This window comes from Topomyia yanbarensis, chromosome 3 (genome assembly GCF_030247195.1).
Source record: "Topomyia yanbarensis strain Yona2022 chromosome 3, ASM3024719v1, whole genome shotgun sequence".
Classification (NCBI taxonomy): domain Eukaryota; kingdom Metazoa; phylum Arthropoda; class Insecta; order Diptera; family Culicidae; genus Topomyia; species Topomyia yanbarensis.
The window spans coordinates 403,251,269-403,267,787 of record NC_080672.1 but is presented as its reverse complement, the minus strand read 5'-3'; the positions used below and the strand labels follow the sequence as shown (position 1 = coordinate 403,267,787).

Here is a 16,519-nt window from a genome sequence, read left to right as displayed (position 1 = left end):
ACTTGAAAAAAAACATAGGGGCTCCGACTGGAAAGTTCGGCTTTTTTTCTCCCTGCTAGAAACGAGCAAAAAACACCTCCGAATGTTTGCAACTCTTTTGTGCATGCGCCGGACCGTCTGGAAGTTATTCCCCCCGACTATTCCCATCAAAAGTAACCAAACTGATGACGTCTTACCTCCGAAAATTAGGTCACCTTGAAAAGTTCTCAAATTACAACGGAACGTCAAATAGAGATTAAAAAAACTAAACTTACGGTATCGCTTCATCAGACTTTTCTTGTAGGCCGCCCGGCCCTGCCCGCGCGGATGCCCATCCGAGTCCGGTCCCGCCGAATCGTCCGAATCGCTACCACCGGAATCTCTCCGGGCCCGTCGTTTGATCTTCATCGACAGATCGAGCGGACGGTCACCGTTACCGTCCTCGTCGTCGTCGTCCTCGCCTTCGTCCTCCTCGGACTTGGGATAGTGATCGGTGTCACCACTGACGGCGCCACCAGCCTGACTGTCGCTGTAATCCGAGTCGGGTTCATCACCACGCCGTTCCGACAACCGTCGACGATGCTGCTGGTGGTGGTAGCGGACCTCCGGTTCGTCCTCATGGTGATAAGGGCGATCGTCGGCGGGTCGCCTTTCGGCGTAGTCGTCCTCCTCCTGGGTGTGTTGTTGTTGTTGTTCTTGTAGTTGTTGTTGTTGGTGGTGATAACGAAGCGCCTGCTGGTGGTGATTGCGATAGTACTGAGCCACGGCCACCTGTTGATCTTCCTCAATCGAGCCACGACGCACCGGGCGTTCTTCTTTGATGTAACGGATGACGTTTTCTGTGCGTTCTTGAATCACCGAGGCGATTCGATGCTGGTGATGGGTCGGAGTGACCGGAGGTGTCCGCGAACGGGGCCGATAATGTTCGGTATACGGCTCGGTACCGATCGAAGTCGGGACATAGTGGTTAAACGAGGCTGGTGGCGTGTTGGGGCGTGAATTGGGTTCCCGTTTGTATCTGTAGTGAGGTTCCTCTTCCGAGGGAACCATGTGGAGCGACGATCGACGGATAATGATTCGAGACGGCTGATCGGCGACTGGAACTGCGTGGTGCACTGGGGACGGCGAAGGACTCTGCATCGGCGATGTTGGGGTCCCCGGCGGGGATGGCCCCGGAGGTTCCGTCTGCCCCACAAAGTGGGGTGACATATGCTGCAACATCATCATTGCAGCTCTATTTTCTTGATTCGATCCGGGATTCACACTGTTATAGTTTCTTCCGGATGTTCTTCTGTATTCACTGAGTAGTTTGTAAATAGTTTTCTTCTCTTTGAACTGACACTTTGCACTATTGTTTCCAACAACTTGTTTTTTTTCAACGATTTCCAACAAAGAATAAATTTTCACTAGAGGCTTTTCAATAATTGGCTACAAACATTCTTCTTGGCTTAACTACAAAACACTCTATTTAGGTTATTTTTCTAGGTTGATTAAAGCTGTTCATTTTCCTATAATTTTAATTATGCCTCTGCGATTTACTTCTTTTTTGTGTCAAGTCGATAAATTTCCAATTAGGCAGTGCATTTTCAGCACACCACTTGCGGTAATTTGTGCGGTGGTGCGTGTTTACCGTTCACACCTTAGCTTTCCTGATTTCCAATAACATAATCATTATTATTATTTTTTTTATTATTGACGAGCCGGAGGAGCTGCGGCAGCACTTTTCGGTTGTGTCATTTTACGTGATTCGAACTTCCTGGCTGTGTATTTGCTTACTGTTTCAACAATCCCTGAGTCACACAAGCACATTTCTCGCTGCTGCCGGCCGGAAAATGTAACATTTATCGAAAAAATCGACCAACCCAAAACAAACACGCACACATGCGGAACAGGCCAACCCGAAATAGGCCGCCCGCAAAAAAGGACGAAAATCCCTTTTCTGCGTTTTCACACTGTTTTCCACGAGACGAAAACCACTTGCACTGCTGATACTGCTGCTGCTGCTGGTGGTGGTTGCGGAATCAACAAAAGCAGCTCCGAGTTTTCACTTTCAACTTGGCACGCTGCTGCTCAGCAGGCCAAGGATAGCCGACTATCCGCCCGAAATTGGGCGTTCGTTCGGCTCCTAGCAAATTTTCGAGAGCCACCCGAGTGACCCGTCTCGAGAGTCGTGGTCGGGAAAATTGGGAACGGGAAAACGTCGCGCGCGCACTCCTGTTTGTATATGTGTCTGGTGCCCCCCTCGTTTTCACTTTTCCTTTCGGGACACACTCATGCTTGTCCGCCAGAAACCGAACGTCTCTGTCTCTCTCTCTGTCTGTGCTCTGGAGCCACTTTCCACGGGAGGAAAATTTCACTTTTCACTGTGTCCTTACGTGGTACCCGGGTGGGTATGGGGCGGTGTCTACCCGATGTCTACACCGCACTGTCTCGTTTGGGCTTGGCGCTATCCGCTGTATCGACTGACTCGTGGGTTTGCTTCAAAGGAAAATTCAATTTTCCGGCTCTGTTTGATCTATCGGCTACAGCACTTTCACGGCAATGATTTTTCTTAGAAAAAAAACTTTTGTTTTAACACTTGAGGTAGACTCTTTTGTAACTGCGTTTGAAGTAAGAAACCACTGATTTTTTCTCCGTTTCCGGTTTGGGAATAACTTTCGGTCACTTGCTTTTACCAGAAAACACAACTTGCACGAAAAGAAAAACAAAAACGACCGTTCACATATTTCTTCAACTTTGTCCTGCTTCAAAAGTTTCTGTGTACTGTTCTAAAAAGTTTAATGTATTTTCTTTGAAAGCAACTGAAGAGGAAAACTATAGATCTATGTATAAAAATCGTCTGGTACAACGATATAAAACAAAACGCGTATTCACACGATCCGTTCTTGAATCGGAATGACGAAACGGTACAAGAAATGACAGCTCTGTGCTCCGACCTTCCTCTACTTTTCCAAAGCAGTCGGTAGCATGAATGCGCGAGAGTACGAATCGCCACCCAACCAAACTGTTCCGACTGCCGAAACAAATCCGAGTACCGAGAGCGAGAGTGAAAAAAGGGAGAGCAAGAGCACGGCGGCACTGTAGAGAGCACATACATACTTTGATGGTGTGTATAGGTATGCAATACAATCCGCAATCCTCGTCCCGCGACGGGTGATGCTGTTGAAGTGCATTCTGCACAACGAAAACGCATCATCTCTGTGTTGGTGTATTAAAAGCGAAACTTTCCGTGCACGTATACGGAAAATTTGCATTCTTTTTCTCGCGCTGCTTCGCTAGTGTGTGCGGTTGCGTTGCATGCTCGGCTCGGGAGAGTGGGTAAACGAAAACGAAAACGCAATCCCTTCTGGTCTGGAAGGGCAGCAACGAGTGAGTGAGGGGCTGGCGGAGAGAGGCTGCCGTGCCGTCCGACGACAATCCGTTCGCGGTTATGCCTGTATGCGCTCGTCGATTGCTTGTCTAATGCCTGCGAGAGAGAGAGGAAACCGGGCAGAACAATCGCACAAAGCGGAAAAGCGAAAAACCATGATCTCCGTCACAACACCCCCTGTTTTCCGAGGCAGCGGGAACGTCTCTCGCTGCACTGCTGGCTGGCTGGCTGGCGCGAGTCGCGATTCGGTCGTACGTACCTACATTCACCCAAGTGTTGGTTGTGTAGTAGGCAGTACTACATACAGGCCAGGTTGGTTACCATCGGCAAACGCGTGTGAGGGTTGTAAACATATGATTTGTTCTCTCGTTTGTCAGGCATTGAGCGATGCAGGTTTCAGAGAGAGAGCTTTGCTGCGACTGAGGGGATGATACAGCGATGATTCGATCTGAGAGCGATTGGCTGTTCACAGGAGATCGACCATTTACGGTGCTACAAAAATGTATTATTTGTTAGAATTCTGAAGAAAAAGTTCAAAAGGTCCTGATTATCAATGAGAATCTTTCTTTGTTGATTCTTTCTATGGATTATTACGGCGTCATTATGAAACTTTTCACTAAATTTCCAGTACCGATCAAAAGACAGTTTTTACTAGCATATTGCAGAGTTAAGGGTAAATATTGAAGCGACAGTTATAAACAGAAGCCTAGTCTAGTCTACACATACACACCCAATACATTTGGGGATCCTGGAAAATTGCAGACAATTTTTCTTGTCAATATTAATGTTTGTGGTACATGTGGTATGTAACTAAGCCAACTGTGCAGCGTACAAACAAAAGATGATTCAAAATTAGGCGGCGATCAAATTATTCATTTAATTAATGATTTAATCATTGAATCATTTTTAACCTGGAATAAGGAAGAAACGTGGTGGTTTGATAAATCGTTGGGAGTGATTTGGCTAAGAGGGTTAGTAATGTGAAGCGACAGTTATGCACAGAAGTGATATAAAATAAAAAGAATCACCTTTTTACGTTTCATTGATCCCTTAGAATTATCTTAAAATATTTTATTAGAGCAATGGTAAACATGTCCAGGGAGAAGTGTTCCACATTGATTTTGCTTGTTAACTCAACCGCGGTTCGCTTATAGATTATGCTGGCAATTGGGTTCGAACTTGATTCAGATTTGCCTAAAGCAAAATCCGCTTAAGAATCGACTGAAAATTCGGCCAAAACAGAATGAAACGAATGGAGCCCACAAGTCAAGTTTCAATTACATCACATTAATTTTTATCCCAATTCATAGAGGTCAGAAGGTTCGATTTTATGAATATACACCAATTACCTGTCATGCACGCTTCCACCTACCGAAGACAACAGGTGGGATACCCAGCTTACTTATATCTGAGTCAGCGCGAAGCGAACATAACAAGATAATTTAATTTTGATTAACCCTAGTGCTCAGAAAAATTTAACTCCGGGTAATAGAATCAAAAAAAAATTCTCGTGTAATACATTCGTTATACATTCGCAAAATACTATTTAAAGTACATTCCTGAATGTTTGGCTTATGGAACTTATTTCTGATCAACCATTTAATAGCGGTTTTATGCCCAAAATCTGCGGTAAATTATTCACGCGAAAACGATACAGTGTAAGATAATAATATCTTTTAAGATATTTCAGGATCCAAGATCTTCGTTTTAGTGATATAGTTGCAGTGATTAATGCCCTTATAAGCGAGATATTGCAACATTTTCTTGAAAAATATGAAAAACAAGGTGAAGTCTTAGAAATGTTAAGCTTATTTTTGCTTACATCTTACATCTTTACTACAGACCAAAATTATCTATTCGTAATATTCCTGAAGCAATAAGTTGCTGTTTGTAAATGAACCCTAGAACCCCTTTAATAGTAGTAACTGCAATAAACGAGCAAAAATGGGAACCCATTTCTAAAGTGTATTTCTTTCTAGTTGTGCCTAGTATAGTTATAGTTGAAAAAATATTTTTTTTTAAGTTACGGTATCTTTCAAGATAAGAATATACATGCGTTAATGAATGTTATGTATGTTGACGATTCGAAAAACTTTATCTAATATTTAAAATTAATAAGAATGATATTTGAAAATACATTTGAAATATAACGGATTTTTAATGATCATCTAAATCCATTGCTCATCAGAGCTGGTAATCCATTTGTGTAGAAAAATATGTTTTACATAGCATTGAATTCGAAGTTATTTGCTAAATAATTGAAATTTATGTACTTTTTCGCAGTTTTCATTTTTTTTAGAAAACTCGCAACTTCTAGAAGTTATGGCTGAAATAAAATAAAAGTGGTACGTGGTACGTGATGTAGATCATTTCGCAATATAATCGGACTACGGATAATCAAGTCTGGCGTGTATTTGGTAAGTCACGTGTGCGTTAGTTAGACTGTGGCAATTTCTTTAATCTATTTATATTAAAATTATAGGGCACAATAGGGAAGAGTGCGGACACATAATCTTTGGGGATATTTCCTTCCTATCGCATAATCTAAACACGAAAAGTTATCAAAACATAAACTAAAATGACGTATTTGGTAGTTTATGATGTTTAAAAAACAAATCAAATGTATTACATTTGTTTTGGAAAAATTGAATCATATTTTTGAAAATATGGGTTAAAATTCATCTCGAAGATCTTTTTACAATTTTTTTCAACGATTGTATGAGTTCGTTTAACTGATAATTTATGAATATTTTCAACTACAATTACTTTATAAGGGCTTTTGTCTAGAAAAACACGTTTTTCGAATGCATAGTTACACAACTTATACAAAATAAACTAAATTTCGTTCACCTCATACAACAGGTACCTTTGATCCCTGTAACACTGGGTAGTAGACCGGCAACAATTTTGACTTTTTTGTCGGAACAATGCTAATTAAAACGGTAATTGGATGTACAAATCGTATTCAAAATATGAGCTATATCCGATAGCTCTAGTTCACCCACAAGAGGTTTCAAGGTTCCATAGGAATATATTTGTTGAAGAATGCATGTTTATTGGAGGTTCCCAGAAAAAGATATTTAACTTTGAAGACCAACTGATTTTTTTGGTATTGCCTTTTCTAAGCATGTGCGAGAAAGAGAGGTAACACATAACTTTATATGAGAATATCTTTTAATGGCAAAATCGGATCAATTTGCAGTCTTCGGCAATGTTGATCCTTACACCTTAAGCTATGTATCTGCAGATTTCGGGATGCACATGATGATACTGGCATTTTTTACTGAATTTATTGTTTCCATTGCCAATTTTTCATATATTTTCACATACAAACTTGAAAACTCTTGTGAGTGAACTAGAGTTGTCGGAAAAAGCTCATATTTGACAAATGGTGTTTGCCAATTATCCTTTGATCCGAAAAAAGTAAAAATTGTTGCCGGTCTACTGGGTAGTCTTGATCCCTATCATTAACTCTCACACACACTCTTCCAAAATGTATAGGAATAGAAATAATCACTTACATAAAGTACCTGACAGTATAAATTGAACTTAAATGTTTGTTTCGCGAACAAATTTTGATATAAGTTATTGAAAGCTGGAAAAGCCAGTTAAACAGCACTGATTTACTGATTAGCACTGATAAATCGTTGGGAGTGACTTTGCTAAGAAGGTTAATGTCACTCCTTTGGTCCTTTGGGATGGAACAGAGGTATTTAAACCTTGCTCTGGCTAATAAGCCTAGGTTATAGCGCCTATACTCGCTCTGGATAAAATTAAACAATTTCTATACTGCCTATGATCGCAAGTCTGTCACATAAAGATAGGAAATCCCATAGAAAATGGGGTAAATATGCGATCATGAGTAGTAAACTAATGAAACAAAAAAAGTAAAGTAATGCTTCATTACAGCTCAATTCTTCGCTATATGGGACCCTGAATCCTGATCTTAATTTTTCGTGCCCTTTTATATATCGCGATAAGTATTATCAACAGAAGAGTGATCATTTAATGGCGGATGTCATATTATATAGGAATTATTTGAAAAGAAAAAACAAAAGTACTATGTGAAATATTACAGGAAAAACTCAATATACGGAAGGTATTATAATGACCTTGTAGTGTAGCACCAGGTAAAACGAAAGTGATATAAGAAAACGAGAACATCTCGTATCCATCCATCACTGCACCGTTACCGTTACTGAGAAAATGAATTTGACATGGGCGTTTTATCATGAAAATTAATACAGGAATATCCTTGTCCGCTGATATGAACATCATCAGAGATTCATTCCCAGTCCAGCGTTTTAGTTAATTTTCACTGCACAACAAAAACACTAAATAACAAAACACACTTATATCTGTACGAAATTTCATCCAGATCGCAGCCGTACATTACACAAAACTAAACGCGATTATCTCGAAATGGAGTGTTTTGAAAAGTACCGTTACGGTGAACGTAATATCTCAAAAACTTTTCAACTGATTGTTATAATTTTTGTCACGTTTCAATATAGGGGCCCCTTTTCAAAATTATCTGTGACATGTTTGGCCCGTACTATCCGATCCGCGCAGTTTGCATTTCATTTCCATGTTATCCCCGCCATTTTGTGAAACTTTAACTATAGGGATCATCCATAAATGACGTAGCATTATATGGGGGAGGAGGGAGTTTTGTATTTTGTGATGATGTGTGACGACAGGGGGGTAGGGGCTCATGTCATGCTACGTAGCTTTTTTAAAGGGGAATAGAATAGAATTTTTAAAAAAATTGCGGGGACAAGGGGGGGCAGAGTTACCGTCATGCTACGTAATTACCTGGGGGGGGGGGGGGTATTTACAGGTTTGTGACGAAATGCTACGAGGTGGGAGGGGGGTGTTAAAAATCGCTCAAAAAATGCTACGTCATTTATGGAGCATCCCATACAACGATTATAAGACATGGCCTGTTTAAATTTTCCATCATTCGTTCACCCGTGCCCGATAGCAGCGGTAGCCGAACTGAAGCAGCAGAACAGGAGCAGCATGGATCAATGGAGCAAATTTTCATTTTCAAATGACAACTTTCAGTTCAATCAAACCCAACCATGATTCAAATTCAAAGCCTCCCTCAACCATTTTTTTTTAAGTTGGCGGGATTTTCATAACTAAACTGTACGTCTTCATTTCAAATTGATGCTTTTTCACTCATCAACAAAAGTTGTCATCTGCTCTGTAGAGGCCAGTTTAGGTTAAATGTTGACATGTTTTGCGATTTCAAGCTTACATGAACAGTAAGAAGTGTGTTTAGAGTAGTTTTGCTTGAAACGTCTAGTCAATACCCCAGTAGAAAGATATTCACAGGGTCAATGAAATTGAAAATGAATGGAAAATGATTGAGCAGCTCAAGTGAATGAATGATGCAAATGAACAACTGCGCATTGAACATAGTAGGGCATGATTTGAGATTTGTTCCTCCTTCAAGTTCAAAACAACCTGTTGAAAATTTGCTGCTGATAGTTGCAAAATAACCCTAAAAACCAGTGAATTCCTATCTGTTGGATTTTTCGTTTTAAAGACACGGCTCAAAACTTATAACTAAATCAGTTATAGAATTTGCGTTTCGACTTCGTCTTATCAGTATCCGTCACTAATTTAGTGACAGTACCAAGCTAGCGCTCGATTGACACTAGCTCCAAAAAACGGAGACACAACCTATGTTCCTGAGCAAACCTCTATTCAAGCTTGATGCACCGCAAGAGAAGGAGTTCATTTCAAGCCGATGAGAACTAGTGAAATCTTGCGGTACATCACGCTTAACTAGAAGTTTGCTCAGGAACACAAGTTGTGTCTCCGTTTTTTCCGGTACTAGCTAAGTTCTTAGCTTCGGTAAAGGTAATCTAAATACTAGATGTAATCCTTAGTTTGTAGGTAATGTTAGTGCTGTCAATAAGTTAGTGTTGTTTTTTTGATTATAGACGGGTTAACCTTAGGGTCATTTGCCTCTCGGATTAGATAAATCTCTTTTGGAAAAATCTTTAACCCTATGTGCGGAGTTGGGAATCAAACCCAGGTGAGCTGCATACAAGGCAATCGATTTACCAACTACGATATGCCCGTCCCCAGCGTTGGATTCTGATGAGATGAAGTCAAAACGCAAATTTTTGATAAGGCTTTTCGAAATTTTCTCAAAATAATTTGTTCTTCGACGTTATATACTTATCTCTTCTTATTTCTTTGTAATTTCATTATTGGACCTTTTCTGTAGTCGACTTGTCAGTTCTTAAAAGACTCTAACCTAAAAAGTATGCTTTATATTCTCATTCTCAAAGTTTCATTGGAAAGCTAAGAAATTTTTGTGTGGTGGTGAGAGACGACGGGCTATTAAAAAAAGTTAAGAGTATCAAGTGACTTTTTGCTGGCAAAGTAGTTCAAAAATAGTGTTTTCTAGAAGTTTATGATTTTTCAAATTAATAATAAGCAAAATTCATCATTGCGATTATTGATTTGATGCCTAGGTGGACATTCTCCACAATTTGTTTTTTTGTACTGAGTCAAAATGTCTCAAACGGGCCACCCAAATTTGATTAAATTTCAATTTTTCGGAAGTATTTAACATTGGTAAATCCAGATAAGTACTGCAAAATAATTTTTTTGGGCCATAATATTGACATTTTAAGTTTTTGGTCCGTCTATTTAAAAAAATACTTCGGGCGGCCGAATTAACCGATTTTAGCGAATTAACCATTAAAATTGTCGTAATACACAGATTGCTTGTGATTTTTTTCGATTTGGAAAGTTACTATTTTTAAACAATTGTTTATTACAATATGAAAGAAAAAGGCGTTTTGGCCGTCCTTTTTTAGTTAAAAAACTCCTTTAACACTTGGAAAAATGGCCATTTGTAGCTAAGTTATTCCACGTCAAACGAAACCGCGCCCAGATTACGAACAGCTGATTCAAGGCGTAAACAGCTTGCATTTCCGCAAGGACCAACATGTCTGTTGCAGATTTTATCTTATACGATAATGAATGGAGGCGCGGCAAGCAAGCGTGAACATTTATTTAGCCTATGACTTTGAATCCAAAACAATGACATATATATATATATATATATATATATATATATATATATATATATATATATATATATATATATATATATATATATATATATATATATATATATATATATATATATATATATATATATATATATATATATATATATATATATATATATATATATATATATATATATATATATATATATATATATATATATATATATATATATATATATATATATATATATATATATATATATATATATATATATATATATATATATATATATATATATATATATATATATATATATGCATACATCAATCGATTGCAATTAATGCAGGCTACGATTTATGGAAGATAGAATTATAATTATAATTTTAGCTATTCTGGGATTGATTCTAGAAGTTAGATCAAATAAACGGAGTGACAGTTATACAGTGTTACCAGTTTTAATCCGGCTCACCTGTCAAAATGCTCATGTGAGCTACTTCAAACTTACATTAATGATATTTTATTTTTATGTTGATAACCCACCAAAAGCATTTACGCCTCAGGTGAATTCAAAAAAGGTAATCGTAATAGATAGACCGAAGAATTTGCTGCGTATGCCCGAACGTGGTCAATCTTCTGATGAGAAAAAATCCAGATTAAACTGATCGAAAACCTCTAAAATTATAGTGTTAGACTGAACTCACCGTACGATTATTTGAACCTTTGGTCACTAGAAGGCAATGTCAAGGACAAATAGAGTTATCGGCAGTTGTTAGCTGATGGGCATTACTCACACAAATTGTGATCCTGATCCTGTATAAACGTTCAATTTCTATACAAAATATCATTGCAAAATATGCGAAATTGAGCGAGTGATAGTGAATCTCCGGAAGCGGCTTTATAAAAAAAAGTGCATTGAAAATAATAGCTCAAGATCTAAATAATAGCTCAGGATCAATCGTTTTGAGATTTTGCGCTGGACTTCTTTATATAATTACTAAGGTTGGAAATTTCTCTATTTTTTATTTTTCAGTTTATCGTAGTAATTGAAAGCAAAAAAATTGATTTTCACTTAACAAATCGGCCAATGCAAATTTATGATATATGCTAATAATCTAAAAAGGCTGCCGTAATTGTGTTGGAAATTATGTGAAGAAGTGTCGTGCAAAATTTCATAGTAATTGATCCTTTGGGTTTTGAGTTTGATGTACAGCCGCTTCCGCAGATTCAATATCACTCGGTCTATTGTAAATACTACTTGTGTTCTCTATTGACTGCCCACAATTGTAAAGTTTTGAAAATGTTTCAAGAAAACGTGAAGTTGTTTTTGATTTCTACTGCAGACACAAGTAGACATTGGCAGAAACAGACTGCATAGGTTGGTCATGGATAATAATGAGATAATTATACTCTAGAAACAAGTTAATTTATGCCTTTTGAAAAAAATCGCCATATTTTGTCGTGTGCCTTATGAATCTAAGCATTCCAGCCCATATAATATAAAAATTGATTCAATTGACCATGCAATATATTATATTGCATGGTCAATTGAATCAATTTCTTTTTCAAATAAAAATCATTCGTTATTTGTGACCGCACCCCAAAGCACAACCGCAAACAGCGAGACCAGCTAGCGCCTCCGACAGTGCAAATACGGAGCTGCACAATTTTTTAATTCTCTCTATCTTGCTTATTTTGCTCTCTCCACACTCTCCCGCTTAGCTTTACTACACTGCGAGCCCCGTACCGAACGCATTCAATTGGATGCACCTTCGTACATTCTTCGTCATTCGGTGACTCGATACTACATTACTTATTACTGACTGTGTACCGAGACCGAATACAGTACGTACATGTGTGTGTGTGTGGCTGTGTAAGCGAGAGATTTGTTGCAATCGAGCAGAACATTGAAAGTGGAATGCAACTGTGTCTGTTGTCCGACGGGGGTGTGGTATGTTGCGGTGGTGCATCTGGAAAGGGATGGGAAGAAGGCGGATACCACACCTCGCACACACTGGCTGTCACCACATCTCACCCGCACGCCCGCCCCCTCAACCGCATATCGATGTTCTGATGTTTGTTCGTTTGTTCGACCGTTCATCCGCCGATCGACAGTCCGCCTATCGTCCGGGTAAGGTATGCCGGAGTGTGGGTTTCCCGTGCTATAGAAGAGAATCGAAGAAAGGGAAGTGCCTGTGGCATGTTCGCGCTCTTTCCCGTCTCCGCGGGCGAGGGTTGTTGCGTAAAGGCACATGCGTTCGCTTTGCACCGCACCGCCCCCGGATGCTCCACACAAAACGGGGATACGAAACTCGCGAAACGAAAGCGAGAGGGAAACGGATTATGTGATAAATGAATCATGTTTTTCGGACTATTTTAATGTTAATTATTTATAGGTTTTTCGTTCTCAGGGCCGGTTGGGGTGGGAATCGGTGTGAGGTGAGAAAATATGCCGATGTAATTTGAGGATACTGGAATTCTGCATTTGCATATGTGGAAAAAGAACGTTTGTTGATATTCGATGGTTTACTTTTTTTCAACTTCATGTTTCATCGAAGCAACAAGAAGCTTAGTTTGATAGCAAGAAGATTAGAAAACTACGCGAGCACGTTGAGGAGGTAGTTGAATGTTGTATTTTGAAGGTAAATAGGATTATTCAGCTGTGTTGGTATTGGGCCGGTTAGACATTTTAATTTGTAGGAAAAGGTACTTTGGGGTAAACCAACAGCTTCTTGGGGGTCTTCCCCTTAGCCAAGAAGTCATGTAAAAATGGAAGATCTCAGTATGTGTACTTTAAACACCAGATATCTCACTAGAGCAGTTTTATGGTTACATACCCTTATACATATACGAAAATATTTAAAACTATGGAAGAAGGTGCTGGCCCAATGTTAGCTTTAATCAATTTTATATAATTGATCTAGCATTCTACAAATCCAAACCGCGAAAATCAATGGATCAATAAAATACTGATATATTTGTGCAGCAAGTTTTGAGGTACGTATTCTATTTGAAATTGTTGGCTTTGTGTTGAAATGACCTACATTATGTACTTACTTTCCCCTTGGGAGATATAGTTAGACAGATGCTGGTACGTACCTGAAAAGAAAAAAAACAATTAAATTACTTTTAGCAACAATTTGATAGGGAGAGGAAAAACTTTTTAGCTTTTTAGGTTATCACCGAAAATTCATTTTGTTTCCGGAAAATCTCAACACCCGCCTTCGATAATAATTTGAGGAGGTTTTTCGACTTGTCTCACAATTAGTTAACGCACCAAGGGAGGACGCCAACGAAATCTGATCTGCTTCCACGTAGGCCGTAGAACTTCCTCTTCTTCGTTCGGTAGGATGTACAATCAAGGCTTCTCTTTCTACCCACTCCTACAACAGGTTATTGGGGTGTAACCTTGAAAGTTAAAACCCCCACGTTCCCCGGTGAAGGACGGTAGGGTGGAGAAAACGCTTCACTGTCACATTGATATACGAATTTTGAGACTTAAAAGGGCGTCTATGGTGGTACTTGATTAAGATTTTATACATACATACATACGTACATCGCTCCTAATGTTAATTGTTATCTCTAACCAAACTACTTTTTCTTAACCTGATGTACAGTGTAAACTAACAGATTTTCATACGCAATAAAATACAAATCACAAATCGTATACATATTTGAATCTTTTAAGACAGCTTCTAAAAAAGATTTCTCACACATATGTAGCCCAAAAATTTAGACGATTTCATATTCTTACTTTTCTTTTTTTAGGTTTTATAGCTTTTACAAATTCAACAGATTCTACAGATTGTACAAATTTGACATATTTTTCAGGTTTCGCAGGTTTTCCAAATTGAAAGATTTTATGGATTTTACATATTTACGAAACATAGATCTTAAAGATTTTGCAGATTTAACTGATTTGTCTGATTTTGTAGATTTTAAGAATGTTGCAGACTTTCCGGATTTATGAATTTAAAGATTTCATTAATCTAAAATATTTTAAATATTTTATATCACCGATTTTATATATTTCACAAATTTCACAGATTTAATGGATTTCACTGATTCTTAAAATTTTGCAAATCGTATAAATTTTACAAAATTTCTACAAATTTAAGAAATTTTTATACATTTTACCAAAAATTAGAAAAAAATCATAAAAATCCAACAAATTTCATAAATTCTGCAAGATTTTTACAGATTTGACGTTAATTTAAAAAAAAATTCAAAAGTTACAAAATCCAATTATAAATTAATTTCAAAAATTTCTCGAAAACTTTACAAAAATTTTATAAAATTATCATAAAAACAACAAAAATTAACAAACATTTTACAAAAATTTAATTGAAAAATAACAACACAAAAGTATTTTACAAAAAAAATACAAAAATACGAAAATTTTATAAAAATTTACATGAATTTAACAAAAAATTAAGCTTTGCGAAGTTCTTCAAATTTAAAAAAAAATTCCAAATATTTATGGAATTTTTCAAAATTCACGAAGTTTTCCAAATTTGACCAAATTTTCCAAACTTCTCAAAATTTTCCAAATTTTACTAAATTTTAAATTTCAAGAAATATTTTAAATTTTAAGAAATTTTGCAAATTTCATACAATTTTTCTAATTTAATGCAATTTTTCAAATACCACAATTTTTTTCAAATTCTACAGATTCATTAAATTTTTCGAAACATTGCAAAATTTCACGATAATTCACGAAACTTAACGAAATTAAACGAATATTATCGAAGCTTCAGGAAATATTTTAATATATTAGGAAATTTTACGAAACTTTGCTAAATTTTACGTATTTTCACGAAAATTTTACAAAATTTCACAGCATTAAACGAAATTTTACAAAGTTCTACGGAATTTGACGAAATTTTCGAAACTATTCGAAATTATGCTAAATTTCACAAAATTTTATGAAATTTGACGAAATTAGATGAAATTTGACAGATTGCTCCAAATTTTGCTGTATCTTAGAAAATTTCACAAAATGTTGCGAAATATTCCGAAAATATTCAAGAAATGTTTAAAAATTTTGCAAAATGTTTAGCAATTTTACGAAACTTCAAAATTTTGCGAAACATTCCGAAATAAAAAAAATACGGTAATTCACGAAACTTCCCGAAATTTTCAAAATTTTACGAAATTTTGCAGAATTTCACAAAATATTGTGAAATATCAGGAAAGTTTTCGTAATTTTACGAAACTTAACGAAATTGTTCGAATTTTTTACAAGTTTTCAATGTTATAAAAAATTGTGCGTATTTTCAAATTTTAAGCAATTTTACAAATTTTAGGAAATTTAACAAATTTTACAAATTTTAGGAAAATTACTAAATTATCAGATTTTAGTATTTACAAATTTTAGGAAATTTTACAGATTATAGGAAATTTTACAAATTTTAGAAAATTTTACAAATTTTAGGAAATTTATAAATTTTAGGAAATTTCACAAATTTTAGGAAATTTTACATATTTTAGGAAATTTTACAAATTTTAGGAAATTTAACAAATTTTAGGAAATGTTACCTATCTTAAGAAATTTTACAAATATTAGAAAATTTTCCAAATTTTAGAAAATTTTACAAATTTTAGGGAATTTTACAAATTTTAGGAAATATACAAATTTCAGGAAATTTTACAGATTTTAGGAAATATTACAAATTTTAGGAAATTTTACAAACTAGGAAATTTTACAAATTTTAGGAAATTTTACAAATTTTGGAAAATTACCCAAATTTTAGGAAATATTACAAATTTTAGGATATTTTACAAATTTAAGGAAATTCTACAAATTTTAGGAAATTTTACAAATTTTAGGAAATTTAACAAAGTTTAGAAATTTTACAAATTTTTGGATATTTTACGAGTTTTAGGAAATTTTACAAATTTTAGGAAATTATACAAATTTTAGAAAATTATACAAATTTTAGGAAATTTTGCAAATTTAAGAAAATTCTACAAATTTTAGGAAATTTTACAAATTTAAGGATATTCTACCAATTTTAGGAAATTCTACAAATTTCAAGAAATTTTACAAATTTTAGGAAACTTTACAAATTTTAGGAATTTTATTTTCAAATTTTAGGAAATTTTACAAATTTTAGGAAATTATCCAAAATT

General features: G+C 36.2%; 1 protein-coding gene across 2 annotated transcripts in view; it reads right to left on the bottom strand.

Annotated features, from left to right (window-relative positions):
* Positions 1 to 2,935, bottom strand: part of LOC131689080 (ecdysone-induced protein 74EF-like) — a 127,024-nt gene extending 124,089 nt beyond the window's left edge. For both annotated transcript variants that reach the window (XM_058973876.1, XM_058973877.1), the window contains exon 1: positions 255 to 2,935. In XM_058973876.1, the coding sequence (XP_058829859.1) occupies positions 255 to 1,206 (952 nt within the window). In that variant the 5' untranslated portion in view covers positions 1,207 to 2,935. The remainder of the gene's footprint in view (positions 1 to 254) is intronic.
* Between the last annotated feature and the right edge of the window lie 13,584 nt (positions 2,936 to 16,519).